At 36.6% G+C, this 18,149-nt stretch overlaps 1 protein-coding gene across 1 annotated transcript in view; it reads left to right on the forward strand.

Moving 5' to 3' along the window:
• The first annotated feature begins 12,481 nt into the window (after positions 1-12,481).
• The window catches only part of LOC140700362 (uncharacterized), a 257,989-nt gene continuing 252,321 nt past the window's right edge, over positions 12,482-18,149 (forward strand). Inside the window, exons 1-2 of the mRNA XM_072973873.1 lie at positions 12,482-12,499; positions 15,487-16,046. Coding sequence (XP_072829974.1) covers positions 12,482-12,499; positions 15,487-16,046 — 578 coding nt within the window. The remainder of the gene's footprint in view (positions 12,500-15,486; positions 16,047-18,149) is intronic.

Raw genomic sequence — 18,149 nt, forward strand, 5'->3', positions numbered from 1 at the left:
AAGGAAAAAGGGGAGAAATATGATGAGATTGTTTCTTTGAACATCAGGTAAGATTTTAAAAATGAAATAAACTGAAAACTAGTTTGTCAACTGAAAGACAGTGGCCACATCAATTGAAGAATGTCATATATTACTGCAATCTCTTCTTTGTATTATTGACTCCTAAAATTTGGTCCAGTAAGTAAGGATACAAGTATTTGCTACAACTTATTTTCTTAAGACTAAATATTTTCTTCATACTAGATGAAGAAAATCATCTTGTCTTACTTAAATATTTTAAAATTTGGTAAGAAAGCAGAAGTAAATTATGCATGTGTGTCTTTTTAGCCATCACTGGTATTAAGTCATTGAATCTTTTTTATGATTAAGACTGCATGTTGAGATAAATGAGTCATTTGTAAGGGACCTGTCCTGATGATGAATTACCCATTATTTCAAAGAGAAGATGTAAGCATTATTAATGCTTCAGTGTAAGAACTGTTTCACCACTAAAAAAGGAAGTGCCCTTAGAAGTGGAAAACATAAACAAAATAAAAAAAACCTTAGGCTATAATAAGCTGACCTAGTCATTCTGGATTCTGAAGCAAAGCAGAGTTTTGTGATTACCAGTGGATTAATAATTGCCTGTATAATTAATGTTTTAATTCACTTAGTATATTTAAACTGGCTATATTATGAGCTCTATGTTCAATGAACATTTGCTCAGACTTTCACTTTATTTTGGTTATGCCCTCCTGAGCCCACCACCATTTCAGCATGTCATTCAGATTGTCATTTTCACACAGTTAGTTGTTTTATTATTATGGAAATTATGGTTTAAGAGTAATTTGATATTGCACTTTTCAATGTTGCGAAGGATTCTCCAAACATACTGCGTTTATTTTTGTATAATTTTGAACCAAAATTGTAATCTCTTTTAATATTTAGGGAAGAACTAAAGCCCTGCATAGAGTGCATTTGGCACTGAAAGTGACAGGCATTTATTCCACTGAAAGATATAATTAAATCTGAGAAATGAAAAACAGATTTGTAAGAGTCTTAAATGCTTGTATCTGTCCTTTTGTGTATTTGCAGAGTTGGCTTCTGAGATTCATTAATGTTGGAGAAGTGAATCTGAATTTCAGAGGCAAAACTAGAGGAAAGGCCAAATAATGGAAAAATGAAGTAGGAAAAACTAGAAGCATCCATACTTTCATTCCTTATTCACATTATTTTTTCATTCACTTCTTAGTATCTCTCTTACGGATTCACTTTTTATTATATTCAAAGTTCTCTGCTAGGCATTGTTAAGGGTTGAACTGTGTCCACCTTGAATTCACATGTTGAAGTTCTAACTTCCAGTAGCTCAGAATGCGACCTTATTTGGAAATAGGTCCTTGTAGATGTAATCAGTTAAATCAAGATGAGGTCATAATGGAGTAGAGTGCACCCATATACCAATATGACTGGTATCTTTATAAAATGGGGGAAATCTGGACGCAGACACATACATGGGGAGAATGCCCTATGAAGATTGGAGTTATGCTACCACGAGTCAAGGAACTACCAGAAACTAGGAGAGAAGCATGGAACAGACCCTTCCCTGGCACCTTTAGAGGCAGCATAACCCTGCTGACACCTTGATTTCAGACTTCTGGCCTCCAGAACTATGAGACAATAAGTTCCTGTTGTTCTAAGCTATCCAATTTGTCGTGCTTTGTCATGACAGCCCTAGCAAACTAATATAGGTGGCTTTATGACATGGAGGTAAGGTCAACCAATGCCAGAAGATCCAAGTTTGTACACAAGATGAGATGTGATTTCATCTGTGCTGAGATGAATGAAGGAAGGGCTGAATATGGAGAACCTATAGGGTTAAGAAGAAATCAATGTACCTAATAAATACTAGCAGTGTTAATTAATGAAAAAAACAGTTAAATTGAAGAATTAAAAATATTCATAAATGCCCTGAACATTTTATTTTAATCTGAAAGACATAAATGTACATTTATCAGTTGTTGATGCCTAGCCAAGGCTTTCTTTTTCTTTGACTGAAATTCAACATCATTCTTTTGGAGTAAACCACACCCATAAGGCATCATTAAAGATTTCCAGTTTGAACATATTTAAAATAGAACAAGGCCATATGTGTTTATAATCGTGCTGAGTGAATCATTCTGGATATTTATGACATTTTTTGTCAGTCTTTTAAAGTTGACAGCCAATAACAATATTTTAAAATCTAAGTCCCATTTATCAAGTCTTTCCTTATTATTCAAATCAGTTTTCACAGAAACAATAGTTTTCCTCTTTCACACTCATATCATATTGATTTACATAATAACAAATTACTTATGTAATGACACTGACAAGTGCAACAGATAGAAACAGATTGGAAATCAGTGCTATTGATTTATTGATAGAAGAAGTAAGTAAGAATGCTGGCAAGCAGTCTAAGAGCTGTGAGATTTCAGTATTCTCTGGACATCACACTTTACAGAGGAATTAAGTGGCCCGGGTTAATCTGGAAAGTTGAGTCATCAGAGATTTATTAAAAGAGTTTCAAATAGTATTTAAAAAGGGCAAAGGTATAAAAGAAGAGGAAACAGATGAGCAGGAGCACTGAACAAAATCTACTGTTAACTGACAAGTATGAGTTAAGCGCAGACTATGTTTTACGCACTGGAGTTACATGAAGGAAGGAAATTAATCCCCTGTTCTCAAGGAGCTTATATTCTTAATAAACATGTTACTATATCATTAACTGAGGTGTACTGAAGGCTGAAAAGAAAAATAAACCAGAGTAGGCAAGGAAAAAAATGAGTGCTTTTCTTAGATGTTTGTTAATAAGGGCCTCTCTGATAAGGTGAGATAAATCTAAGTAGAGACATTAAAGTAAAGGAGTCATCCATAAGGATATCTTTCCAGGCACAGAGAGGAATGAAGTGGCATTAATCACAGACAAGTAAAGAGACCACTGTGGCAGAGGAAAGTGAGCAAGGTGGGGAGTGGAAGAAATTGAAGCAGTGATTTGCAGAGGCTGAGAACGAGGGTGGAGGATGCAGATCATGAGAGTCCTTGCAGGAAGAGAGTTCATTGGAGGGATTTTAGCAGACAGCAAAATGTTCTTTTTATTTCTTTTTTTCTCCAAAAGCATCATTCTGTTGACTGTGTGGAAAATAAACCAGAGATGAGAGCTAGCAATAGTGGAATTGGTATTTACAAACTAGACTCTGCTAAGCCCAGATCATGCCAATCTGGTCCCCATTCAGCTCACAGACATCTTCAAGCTTCTCTGCCTCTCTCCTAGAGTCCTCCAAACCTGCTCTAATTCCAGTGAATTCTATGTCACTACATGGCCTTCTCAACATTCTCAGTTGCTGATAACATCAACCTAAAATTTCTTCTTGAGTCATCCCTATTCTCATTGCCCACATCCAATCAGCCACCAACTCCTGTTCTCTTCTGTCCATTTCCACCATTTCAAACTGATCTACATGCACCACATCTCAGGCCCTGAACCCATGTCCCAATATCAATGCTTGCCTTACTCTAATACATTTCAACTCAGCTGCCAAAGTGAAACTTCAAAAATACATATCAGAGATTTTTCTAAAATGCATTCCATTCTCCTGCTTAAAACTCTTCTCTGGCTTCCCATTTCTTGAAATACAAAGACCAAAATCTTTAAGTGAGCCACACTTGTGCCTGCCTACTCAACCTACCTCTGAAGTCTCATAGACAACTTCTCTTCTCGTTCAGTATGTAGCTACTATTTGAACTTCTCTTCTTTGTTATTAAACTTTCTAAGATCTTCCCTGAGTTATACAATTTCACTTTAGCACAAAATCATTCACTCTCGCAATCACAACCCCGCCCCCCCTTTTTTTTTTAACTCTTCACTTATTACATTTCTAAATCTCAGTTTTGTTGCTGCAAGACTCCACTGACTTATGCGGATCTGCGTTGCATATGTGCATTTGCATCATGGAGTGCAGACTGACCTTTATGCGCGATAAGTTCCATGAAGACAGGGGCTATATGTCTGTTCTGTCCCCAGAACCTGTCAATGTAATGAATGTGACATGGTAGTAAATATATGAATGAAGGAATAGATGAATGTGTTTTCGTCTCACCCTAAATCATCAGTGTTTACTCATAGTCTTTTCTCTCCTGTACGATTATGTCTATGATACTGTTTGGTAGTAACAATTTCTTTCCTCCGTAGAGAGAACAGACTTTATCTGGCTTTATTCTTTCTGGAAGTTTTCAGTACCACACCAAATCCTGAATTCAAGATTAGACTGGGGGAAACAATATGATTATAATTACCGTGCAATGAGCTTTCGTCCTCATCAGCGAAACACTGGAGGCGCAAGGGAAGGACATCATCTCTAGACTTTCAGTTCTTTGCTAAAATGGCAACTTCTAGTAAATTATCCCCTACCATGTTATTTTAAATTGTCACTTCCCACGTATTATCATATTCTAGCCAGCTTGAGTCCTTTCTCTCATCATCGTTTGCTTCATTTAAGTGGAATTCCTAGGGTACTCTGGGCTCTACCTGACACTTCCTGTATCTCCTGTGTACTTCTAAACTCCGTTCTACTTTTCTTGATCAGTTCTCTTTTCAGACCTTAGAACCAAGCCTGGAGCTCACCTCTATATGTCAGATTCTTTTTCACACATGATCTTTCACTGTTGACAATAGGTCAGGGAATGTATAGTGGCTTTACCCCCCCCCCCATACTTGTGTTTTTCCTGGCTTCTAGCTAACTCCTGTCTCCTAGTCCTAATGCTCACTGGTGACTCACTATATGGTCAGAACATCGATGCTGGGTGTTCTCTGCACCAGATGCCTAGTTAAGGCTAAATCCTTAACAGATATTGGGGCACTCACTCCATGGTGTCTTTTCTAGCCATTCTTCTTGCATCTGTAGGGTAAAGTCTGAAGCTGTGTATTACTCATTGGGTTTATTGTGTGACGCAAAATGTACTGTGGGATCCCCAAAAAAGAGTTGGGGAATGTTAGTTGGAGTTGACTGTGGGATGTTCACTGGGATATACTATGAAGTGACTGTGGAGATGCTTTGTCTGTGGAAGGTGGGTATCTGGTAGACAGAAGCAAATGAGGTCCCTGAGACACGAACAGATGCAGAAGTTACTGGGGCATCCTACTGGAATCAAATCAAATCTTTAGCTCTGAGTACCTTATAATGAGCCAAATCTCCATTGTCACATAATTTCTTAATTAGTCACTCATTCTGGCTTCCTTTTCTAAGCAGTCTATTATTGATTGAGTTATTTTACTATTTAATTGTTATTCAAATTTTTATGGAATTGTACCTTGCCTCTTCCATTGTAATTTTTTGAAAGTAGGCACACCTCCAGCAACAGAGTACATTTCACCTTATAATGATCACTAAACACACACTAAATTGATTCAATACTCTTCCGTAACAACAATGACCACAGTACACCCTTGGGGAGGGTAGCTGGGGGTAGCATGAAGAAAGATGTCAAAGATTCACACTGAGCACTATTATAGTTCATATAATTTTATTTGCACATTTGTATATATTTGTGCATGCCTGCTAAGCAAGGCTATTCAGGAAATGCCACAAGGTCATTTAGAAAGCAACTGAAGGATGGAGAGGGAATAAATGATTTAATCAGTATCCTTAAAACCAGTTTATGATTTTTTTTAAACTTTGCAAGTAGAAAATGATAAAAGCAGCACAGTTTCATTTTATTGTCATGCCTCTTGTCATTTCAGCAAATATATATATGCCAAATCTAATTTTAGGATAATATGTAAGCAATTCTAACTTGTCCCACAGTAAATCTCTGAACTCTATGGCAGCCAAGCTAAGAAATACAGAACACAGGCTGTTCCACTTCAAATTAAAGAAGTCGCCTTATTGAAAGGTTGCAAAGAGGTATTCTGTTGAGTGTACAGGTTTTTAAATGAGAGTTTACCACTCATCCTTCTTGCTTTTTTTCCTCATTGATTTTTTAATACCAGAAATGCTTTCAAACTTGTACCAGAAAATGAATTTCTATAAAGGGCCACAGAGCTCCTTTGAGTAGCATAAACAAGATGTTCGAGCAAGATGGTATCCATGGGCACAGCAGCATGTCTTTAATTGGATATACGTGCATTTGCTTTTTACCACTCTTGTCTATTGTAATGTTTCTGTGCTTCCAAGGACATTTCTTAAAAATTAAAATAATACTGAAAGAAATTTCACTGGAAAGTGAGCTACCGCCCTACAGGACACTTGAATTCTTAACCTAGAAAATGGGCATTAGTTGATACAAACCTGATAACTCCCATTTCAGCAAACACCTTGACTTGTCTTACATTTATTTATATTCCCCCACGTCCTTGGGTAATAGCTTTTAATTATTGGCCTGCTGCTCTTTTCTCTATGTATACTCCTTCCCTTAGATACCTCTTTTATTTCCAAAGCTTTGATCTCACTTCTGTACATACAGCTCCCAAATCTTTATCAACATCAACTTTCTTCTGTACTCCAGAGACATAGCTATATGTACCTAGTGGACATTTCTTACTACAAACCTACTCATCTCTTCAATTTCAAATGTCAAGGCCTAAAGTCAATATTGTATCTACCCATCTTCACTCTTTTCAAAATTTCCTAATTACTATTGATAGTACTATGGAGCGGAGCTGTGGATCAAGATGGTGATAATAAGAGAAGGAATCCTGGAGCCAGTTCAATGTAATCAATCTGATGTGCAATGAACAATGGAAGTTATAAAAGATGTCCAACTTAGACATTGATCTGTGCCAGGAACACATCCATTCTCTTCATTTGACCAAGTTAGTAATACACTTTCCCAGTGATACCACCTCTCTCTCTCTCCTTTTATCTGAACCCAAATGTCACTGTAGTTTTAACCATCACTTCTTGTATCTTCTAGATGACATTTTTAGTAAGAAAGGTTAAGAACTTACTAGATATTGTTTTTAGCTAAAAAAAAAAGTCTTTCTAATAAGTGTCTGAAGAATTAAAAGTCCTCCATCATTTCTATATAATGCCTTAGAACCAAGTGCACTGTTTCTGCAGTTTCTTTTTTTCATTTAGGTGGAAATATACGTAGAATTTTCTCAAGGAACTAGACTTTTTAATAGAGAATATTTTTCTCAAGACATTCCAATTCCATTCCTTCAAGATCAATGATGGAAAAGGAAGAATATTCACCATATTTTATTATGATTTCAAACTCAAATAATAATTTTCTATGAATTTGTATGTACCTACTAGGCACCAGCAAGATGTAGTGGAAAAAGCATGGCTGTTGTACTCGGCACATCTGGCTTTAAATACTAAGTCCACCAGAAATCCTAGGTCCACAACCTACTTGCAGAATTACCTCAGATAAGTCATTTAACTCTGTGAAGATAAGGTTTCTTTATTTTTGAAGTGAGGATAATAGTGCCTATCTTATGAGTTCATTTTAAGGGTTACAGGCAAATGGTTCTAACTATCTTCCCAATTATTTTTGGTGAATAATTCTTAGCATTCCTCCCATGATGAGTTTTCATCTCACAGCATACAAGAGGTCATCTGTTTTTAATTCACTCATTCCTTGAACCAACATTTATTGGGCACAGGTGAGTACCAGGAGCTGTGCTAGGCAATTGATAAGAAAGATGCAAACTCTTATAAAAGAGGTCCAAGTTTAAGTGGGGAAGTAAACAAGAAAAAAAAATTAGAAAAATAGGATAAATACTTTAATTGAAGTATCCACAAGGTTACCACACTCTTTACAATAATAGATTTCCCAGAGCTATTTGGATGTTTTCTTCCTTATGACTGGTCAGGTCTCCTATCCAAGTCCTTACTCCCAGGCTTCAAGAGATGCTTTCCATTAAATTATAATTCTTCTTTTCTGGGTTCTTAAGAAATGGATGAGAAACGTCAATTTTGTTTTTTATTAGCACTGAGACTCACACAGAAACAAGATTTAGAGATCAAGGATATGTGTCATCCAGCAAACTGCTGGAGGCTGTGTTGACACTGAAAAGGTTCATCTGATTATATTTTCAGAGCATCTTTACTGAAGTATAATTGACACACAATAAACTGCACATATTTAAAGCATACAACTTGGTAATTCTGAAATAGGTATGTACCTGTGAAACACTTGCTAGAATCACAATAATGAATATATTTATCATCCTTTAAGTCTCCTTCTGCTGCTTTGTGATTCCTCCCACCTGCCCCTCCCTGTCCACATCTCCTCATCCCCAAGCAATCACTCATCTGCTTTCAGCCACTTATATATTAATTTGCATTTTCTGAAATATTATATAAATGGAATTAATAGTATGTACACTTTTGTCTGGCTTTTTCACTTAGCATGATTATTTTGAGATTCATCCATGTATTTTGATGTATCAGTAGCTCAGGTCTTGTAATTAATAATATTCTGTGTGGATATACCACAATTTATTTATCCATTCTGGGTTGTTTTCAGTTTGGGGTGATTATAAATAAAACTGCTATAAATATTCATGTATATACCTCTGTATGGACATATGCTTCTATTTCTTTTGGATAAATACCTATGAAGTGCGATGCATAGGTAATTTGGTAGATACATATTTAATTTTGTAAGTTGTTGTCCAACTATCTCGCAAAGTGTTATACATTTCCACCAGCAGAGTATGAGTGTTCCTGTTTCTCTACATCCTCAACAATAGTTGATATGGTCAGACTTTTTAATTTTAGTTATTCTAACAGATATATATTAGTACTTAATGTAGTTTTAATTTGCTTTTTCCTAATGGGTAATGATGCTGGACATTTTTCAAGTGATTATTTGTCATGTGTTTCTTTGGTGTTTCTTTGTCTTTCAAAGTCATTTGCCCACTTTTTATGTCTTTGTGTATTCTGGATACAACTCCTTTATTAGATATGTGATTTGTAATTATTTTCTCTCCATCTGTAGCTTGACTGTGTGATTTCTGAAAACAAAATTTTCTTAATTTGGTAAAGTCCAACGTATCAGGGTTTTTTTGCTTGTTGTTTTCTTTTTAAATTCTGGAGCTGCATATAAAAAACTGTTGAGTACCCCAAGGTTACAGAGATTTTCTACTATATTCTCTTTAAGATGTTTTTATAGTTTTAACTTTTACATTTAGGTCTATGGTATGTCTTGATTTAATTTTTATACATGAGGTGTGGTTTAATAGCCAGAATTCCTAACACATTTGACCCTTGAACAACACTGGTTTAAACTGCAGGGGTCTACTTATATGCAGATTTTTTTTTTTCAACGAAGACTCACTCCAGTCTTACATGATCTGTAATCTGCCTTGTTGGTTGAATCTTCAGATGAGAAGCCATGGATACAGAAGGCTCAATGTAAAGTTATACACAGATTTTTTACAGTATGGAAGGTCACAGCCCCTAATCTCCCACATCATTTGAGGGTCAACTGTGCTGTGTTCTAGCCACTATACTTTATGTTATAATATGATAAGCAAATTTAGGGAGTATGGGAAAATGGAAAGGTAAGAAAAATAAATAGAATCATGATAGAAAAAAGTTGCAATAAGCTTGACTGATGACATATGTTGGATCCAATGAATTAAGTGAATTGGTAGCAGAAACAAGTATGGACAAAATAAATCAGTAATTTTTAGTGATCTTAAGAGCAATAATAATAAACCATTTCATTAACAGATATATTATTTTGCTACAGTATTAGCATGATACACAGAGTCATTCACAGTCTGTCCTCATCTTCTTTGCCAACTTTTCTAAACTTACTCTTCATGAATTCTAATTTATTAATCCCTCACGGATTCATACTTTTCTTTAGCATGCTGTACTTTTTCTTCAAATTTCATGCATTGAAAGCCATGGACTGATGTCATTCTCTTTCAACTCAGACATTCCTAATCATCTAAGTTCAAACATCACCCCATTGTAAAGATTTCTGCCTTCACAGAAGTCACTTTTCTGTTGGCAGAGTGAGTTGATACTTCTCTGTCTCTAGCACCTGGAGCACACTTGTTCCCGCACTGTGTGTGCTGGAAGTGTTCAGCTTCCCTACACCACACTGCATTGTGAACACTTCAAGTAGAAAGGACAGGGCTCATTAAGGAAGAGGAACATAGGATAGTGAGAAGATTAAAAAACTCAGCTTTGTTCTTTCTTTTTTTAAATGAATGATAAAGAAGATAAGGTGTGTACACACACACACACACACACACACTGGAAGTAGTAACTCAGCCTCAAAAAGGATGACATCTTTTCATTTCTGACAACATGGATGGATCTTGAAGGTATTACACTAAATGAAACAAGTCAGATGGAGAAAGACAAATACCGTATGATTTCATTCATATGTGAAATACAAAAAACAAATACAATAAACGAACAAACAAAAACAAACATGCAGACACAAAGAACAGAGCAGTGGTTACCAGAGGAGAAAGGATGAGGGGAGGGTGAAATGGGTAAAGGGCTCAACCGTATGGTGACAGACCAAAACTGAATTTTTGGTGGTAGGCATGTTATGAGTGTATACAAATGTAGAAATATAAAATCGTATGTATGAAATGTATATATTATAAACCAATTTTATATCAATAAAAATAAATTTTAAAAATCCCCAACCCTCTGCTTGTAAACAATTGAATGGACTGAGGGACATTATTTGTAGAGAATTTCGCAGGGGCTAGGTTATCTGAAGGACTCTGTGTGTGGAAATGGGATCAGACTTCATAGATGCAGATATTTTTTAGGGACACAAAATAGATATATTTCAGGTCATTATAAAAAGGAGTTTGCTTTTATACAGTTAAACTTGCCTGAAGTAATGATCTATTTTAAGAAGCTTACTCCTGTTAACAGTTTGTTCAATATATGATCTATAATTATTTGGCAGCGATGTTACAGATGAAATTAAAACATTTGGTGAGTCTAGATAGAAGTCTATCTATTAAAATTTGCAATTATTTAAATTTGGAAACTTGAACTCTTTATTCAGACCTTGTCCAAGACTGGCAGATGTTTCACAAAAGTCTTTCCTTTCCTTTATTTTCCCCTGCTTGCTTTCCATCATTTTCCATTTCACTGCCATTAGCCAGCCCTAAATGAAAGAATTTCAGCAATTAATACAGCTTAGCTTCTTAACGGGGATGTCTACATCCAACTTGTGTCTGTTTTAATTTATTATTTCTAACAGAGAGATGTTTTGAAGACTTCCATGAACTTATTCCCTCTAACCTACAGAATCATGGTTGATGACTAGAAGTTATTGGGCATGTATTAATTGCTTCCACCATCCACTATTCATCTCATTTAGCCTTCGCAACAGTCCTCTGAGGTATTAGTAATATCCTTATTTTATACCCAAGGAAACTTGCCCAAGGTCATGTAACTAGTAAGCAATGAAGATGGGAATCTTCCTGGTCTGATTCCAAAACTAAACCGTTAAACATTCTCCACCTTCTCCCCAAACACCTTATTCTGACTCCCAGTAGCTGTATTTGGTTCACACTGTTTATCCACCCTGATTTTCCACTGGTTATTGTCCTATATTAACTTATTTCAGATGAGGCAATCAGTTCACTATCCTCTGAATGTTTCTCATATATTCTTCATATAATATGATAATTTTCTTAGTTTTTCTCAACTTTAGTTTCCTCTTCAGTAAAAAAAAAAAGTATACTACTACTACTTACTTCATAAGGCTCTTGTGAGAGTTAGATGAGAAAACCTTGCATAAAGTATAGACCAGGCACATAGCAAGCTTTCAGTTATTAGCTGTCATCATCCTCACAATTATTGTTACATATTCTAGTAATAATTTATAAAGGGGGAATTTTATTATATTTTAGAAATATATAATAAAAAAGCACCATACAAATTCACATTTGAACCTGGCAGGTGTTCATAAATACATTGTAATACTATTGTGAAGGGGATCCATGAATGTAGATCCACTGAGTTATTGCTAGGCTACCTTGCAAAGGTGCCTTCTACAAAAATTCCTTTGACTTTCACTTATTTAAATCAGCCTACATTAAAAGACTGTTCTGTTACGTTTATTGCTTAAGGTAGTATTAGTGCAACTTAGTAGATTCAAATATTCTGCACAGAATTTTAACTAAAAACTAAATTTCAAGATAATTTGGCACTTGGTTTTAAGGAAAATGAAAACAAATTGATGAATCTTAACATTATAAAAATAAATGGCAACGGTATCGGAATCATTAGAAAAATGTTTAGTAAACATGTATTCTGAATTAAAGACTGTAAAGGACTTATTTTAAACATTTTGTTTTCTTTAAAGAAACCTAGTCTTTGGGGTAAAATGAAAGAAAAAAACCAATAACTTAGTAGAAGTTTACATTCTTGGATCTTTTATATTTTCTCCATTATGAGGCTTAAAGCATGAAACATTAACTTACAAATAAAAGGAAACACAAAGATACATCAAGTAGTTACAAAAAGCAATGGAGCAAGATGTTGAGGTAAAATTGGCTGGAGACTGATGTCGGAAGGATCAAAAGCAGAAAGATTCGGGCCTCAGAAAGTGCAATCAGAGACTGTCAAATTTCACTGATATCTCAATGCAGCGTGCAGATTGATGAATGCTACCAACGATATATCAATGGAAATGTCTTTGGCAATACTGGATATGTTTTTATCAGTGTAAGGGAGGATGTCTGTAAAGATTGATACATTTTGTAGTCTTCTCTCATTGTTCATAAGTGCTTCTGATCATCAGTTACAGGGCCTGTGCCTCGTTCCCTTTGTGACTTCTATTTGGAAATGGTATATGAGCATGGTTTACCTGCTTTTCCACCTATTTGCCATGCCTCATGGTTTCAGGTTATACTATAGGAAGTGTGTGAGTGTGTATGCACGTGAATGTGTGTTTACGCACATGTACATGATACATGATATGTGCACGCATGTGCATTTTTTCTTGTTCTTACTGGAGTCATTGCCTGCAATTTTTGGTTTCCATGCAGGTGACCAAATAGCCTATTGTCAGATATATGCAAAATACATTATTAGCAACAAAAGATAGATTTTTAGGTCACTCATGTGCTATATATGCTGGAAAAGACTATCTATGATACCTGTGTGCCATAAAATACCAAGAATATAATATGTTCATCTATGTGCTTAACTGTGATACAAAATAAGAAAGCACTTTCAAGTGTTTTTTTTTTTTTAATAAAGCCATACTCATCAAAAAAACTTTCTGAATTGGAGGAAATCTTTATTTAAAGAATACTTGTTATTGTCAAAATCTTGTAGCAGTCTGAATACATATTCATGGGATTTCCTGAATTTATAAATCTACCTTTGGTGGACAGACTCAATTCTAAGAAACATTTATCATGTTAAGCTATTTCCATTTGGGCTGACAGTAAATTCTTCCTGTGAGAACTGTCTGAATGGATGAAATGAGTTCTTTTTTTAGCTCTTTATATTTAAGTGAGGTGCACATGACACAACATATTTTAGATAAAAAATGTTCTTGAGTATGGTGAATAAAAATATAGAAAGTAGGTTCCTATTCAATCTGATTTTTTAATGAAACATAAGATGTTTTCCTTCTTAGGAAGGGTTGTGTAGCCCTCTTGCAGACACAATTTTCCTATACATATTTATTACTGGGTGAAAATTATTTCATTTAAGATAAATACTGGTTGAAAGAATGACTAAATCTTTTAGCATATGCAATAAATTGGCTTTCACATTACAGCATAAGTTAAACTAACAGAGGATAAATTACACTTAAAAATACTTTAAATCTCCTCAGTTAATCTGCAAAGTTTTAATTAACTCTCTTGAGGGTTGAGTAAGGTGCAGTGGATAATTCTGAAGATATTCTTCAAGTAATAGTAAAATTAGTATAAATCGCACATGAGTTTATCCTACCAAACACCTGTTTTTATTCGTTTCATCAAACTAAAGATACCAAATGTGAAAAAAATATAGGCAGAATACAGTAAAATTCTTCCCAGTAAATAATAATGCATGAAAATAACGCAAGGACAACTGAAAATGGACTGCATTTTAAAGTTAAATTCATTAATAATAAATTTTTTAAATGAGTCTGAAGCAGAAATCAGTTTACAAAATTTGAGGGATACTAACGATGGCTATTTAGTCTAGGCTGTTTTCTACTATGGTTACTAAGTTGAGACCTGTCCATTAGCTGAGAGGCACACTTGGAAACATACTTAGGGAGTTTCAGTAGAAAGCATTAGTCATCAGGCTTATAAAGGCAGTGATGCCATGCCAAAACTCCACATGCACAAGTTAAGCAAAAGAAAAACAGTGTAACACCTAAAATGTTAGTATGTGTGCGTGTATATAACCTTTTGTTTCTCACCAAAACTAAAAAATTTGTTTTTGGGAATTCAGTTTTGCTGGTCATATATTTACTTAGCTTTTGCTTTCCTGAAAAAACAGATTATTATTTTGCCTGAATCTACGAATATTTTTTACTGGATAAAGTACTAAGTTTGCAGTTTTCTTTCTTTTAACACATTAATACTATTCCAATGATTTTTGGCTTGTCAGTTTCTCATGAGGAGTTTGTGGTTATTATTATCTTTACTGTACTTACACAGTAAGAACTTTCCTCTGGCTTCTTTCCAATTTTTTAAAATAATTTTTTAGCAATTTGATTATGATATTTTTAGTATCGGTGTTTGTGCTTTTTGGAAAAAAACTATTTCTACCTTCTTAACTTAGCAAGTATTTCTCCACAGACTTTTTTTCCCTCAATCCCTCCCTACCTTCCGAGTATGAAACAACGTAAGATGCTTGATACTGTCACTTGGATCACTGAAACTTTAAAATTTTTTCACTTTTTCCTTTCTGTGCTTCATTCTGGATAGTTTCTGTTGCTGTTTCTTCAAGTTCAGTGTTTTCACTATTCACAAGATTCACCTTTACCTTCAAGTTCAATTTTCCTTCTGCAATATCTAGTTGGTTGGTAATACCTTGCAGTGAAATGTTTATTTCAGACACGGTATCTCTCATCTGTAACATTTTTAAGTTTTATGTTTTTAAAATTTCTCTTGATTTTTATGTTTCTTTAAATTTCTCTCTTCATTACAGCCAAATTTTCCTCTGAGTAAGTCCACAGATTCACAGTAACTATTTTAAAGTCCATGTCTGGGCATTAGCAAAACGGCGGCACAGGAATTTCTACCACTCAGCCACCCCCACCCTCAACTATCTGCTCAGAAAGTACCTTCACGCCAGCCAAGGATTCCAGGTGAAGGATTCCAGGCTCTCATTGAAGCGTAGAAACAAGGAGGGAAGGAAAGACAGATTCCCATCACCCCCAGGACCCTTCCCACAGGTCCTAGCGGCCCGCATGCGCAAACGGAGAGACGCCGCCGCCAGGAAGGAGAATTGAGGGAGCGCCTGACTTCACCACCCACCTGAGGGGAGAGCAGCCTTGCCGCAGCACTCGCGGACGCCCTAGGTCCGAAGTGACTCATTGCGGGCTCCCAACAACACAGCCTTTCGGACTGCGGCCCCTGCTGCCTCAGTGACCTCAGTCTTCCCCGGGGCCTGCTGGCTCCAGCCGCCTGAGGAAGCTCCCGCGAGACCAGGCCCACGACGGCTGTCCGGGAATCAAGAAACTGGCTCACCTGCGTCTCCCGACTCCAGGCCTCCCGCACGCCTCCCGCACGCCTCCCGCACGCCTCGCGCCCCTTGTCTGCCTGCCGCTCACGCAGCCTCAGGTGGCTCCTTGGCCCCAGGCTCTCAGCAGGCTCCAGCGAATCCGGGCGTCCGGTTCCTCCAGGAGACAGCCGGCTCCAGGGACCTTAGGTTGCTCCACGGCCCTAAGTCCCCGGAGAGCGACGCCTGCCGGCCCCGAGGCCCCGTGCCTCTCGCGTGGACCAGGTGGCGTCCACAACGCCAGGCCTCCGCAGGTTCCCGCGAGCCCGCAATCCTGAGGGATTGGTCTCACAACTGCGCCTGCGCCCGCGGCTCCAGTAGCCCCAAGCAGCTCCCGTCGCCGCCCGAAGCGTTTTCCAGGTAAGTCAAAGCTTCCTGTTTTAAGTCTTCTAGTGGTGAAAACGGAAAACATCCAAGAATATATAGCTCTACTAAGTTACTGTTTTTCTCTTTCGCTTTACCCAAAAGGCTAAGTTTCTTTAAAGAAAACAATACTTAAGAAAAGTCCCTCATATTCTTTAATTCAAAATGTTTACTAAACATTTTTCTAATTTATCTAGATCCTTTTGCCATTTATTTTCATAATAGTAAGATTCATCAATTTTAATATGCATTAATATGTTTTCATGTGCTTTAAAACTAAATGGAATAAGTGCCAAATTATCTTGAAATTTAGCTTTTAGTTAAAATTCAATACACAATATTGTGAATCTACTCCAGGCTGCACTAATTCTACATTAAGCAATAAACGTGATAGGAGTCTTTTAATGTAGGCGAATTTAAATAAATGCCACTTAAAGGAATTTTTATAGAAGGCGCCTATGCAAGATAGACTAGCAATAACTCAGGGAATCTACATTCAGAGCTGTTCTTCACTGTGGGATTACAGTGTATTTATGAACACCTGCTGGGTTCAAGTGTGAATTTGCACGGTGATTTTTAAATTATGTATTTCTAATATACATTTACTTACATACCCCATTTGTGAATTGTTCCTGAGATGTGCAACAATCATAGTTGTAAGGACGCTTTTTATTTTGATGTGTATAAATCTGTTTCTTATTGGAAAATGCAAATAATTTTTTTCTTTTCTCTTAAATTTACCATTCAGAATTTTGTAGCGTAAATGTAGAATAGCACATCTTCTAGCTACTATCTCTCTTAAATTCCTTAGGCTGCAGTGACTATATTTTGACTACATTTCTAAAATGTAGTCTTTTTCAAGGTTGAGCACAGCCTTAAATTCATGCATTGCTGTCAATGGGGAGGATGGGTGAACGGTCTGTGGGTGGTGTCATTTACTCAAAGAATAAGTGTTCTTCATCTGAAACAGCATACAGCCAACCTAGAAAAGCACAACATCACCATTTAAATTGGAGTCAAGAGAGGGCATAATCGGAAGAACCCTTTGGTATTATAGAGCAATGGTTAAAAAATTCTTGGACGTTAGGGCATGGCCACCCCTAGAGGACTGTCTAGCCTGTTCCTGTGGGTGTGATGAAAGCCTTGGGTGCCAGAGGTGATGGTAGAATGAGTAGGGTAAAGTGCTGAAGATCAGAGGTGGTGGCATGTGGTTGAAAGAGTCAATTCACTAGCTAATAGAGCTCCTCAAGCCCAAGGGTTGGTGGTGGAATCTCATCAGCTTTGAGTGTATTGAACTCACATGTGTTCAACACGAGTGAGAGTCACAACAAATCAACATATAGATACCATTTTGGTGACCTAATCTCACACAATCTAGTGAAAGAAATACTATGCCAGTTGTCAGGAACAAAAAGTGTGTTAGGCCTCCTTTGTACAATCTTGCAGCCCTTAGACAATTTCATAAACGTGAATGTCAAAATGTTACCGGGAAAAGGAAAATAAGAATTACCTCGGTTCTTAGTCACCTGAAAAAAAGAATTTTTGATGAGAGACAGAAAACATGATATAAGTAAGATTTTTATTAGTGAAGTAAAAAAATAGAAAAAAGTACACTCCTGAGAAATGGGAGTTGGCCAATCCAAGAGGGGAAAAATGGTGCCGTTTCCTGGTTTTGTTTTTATATCCTGATTTTATGATTGCTTGATTGATTAATTGATTGATTTACAACTCAGGTTCCCTGTGCTCTGGTTGATTGACAGTTGAGGTTCCTTGTGTTCTGGATTGTTCTTTTCCCTTTTTGCTCCCCCTGCCCAGTTATCATTACTGTCTAAACTACCTAACAGGAACTCCTTGTGGCTTTTAGTGGATCCCGTGCATGGGAAGTTTCTTAGAGCCCTGAAGGGAGAAGTGGGGACTGAGGCTCACACAATTTCTGGGCAAGGCTCAAGGAACTCCACTCATGTATCACTACTAGTCTCAGCTGTTCCTAGGCAATGGGGGAACCTTTCTTTGAAAAAGCAAAACATGGTAACCCCTTGAGGTATGGGGCTGGGGGGCAGAGCCACTGCCTATATCTAAGGACAGTATTTCTTTTACACT

Source organism: Vicugna pacos, chromosome 12, assembly GCF_048564905.1.
Source record: "Vicugna pacos chromosome 12, VicPac4, whole genome shotgun sequence".
In the NCBI taxonomy this organism is placed as follows: domain Eukaryota; kingdom Metazoa; phylum Chordata; class Mammalia; order Artiodactyla; family Camelidae; genus Vicugna; species Vicugna pacos.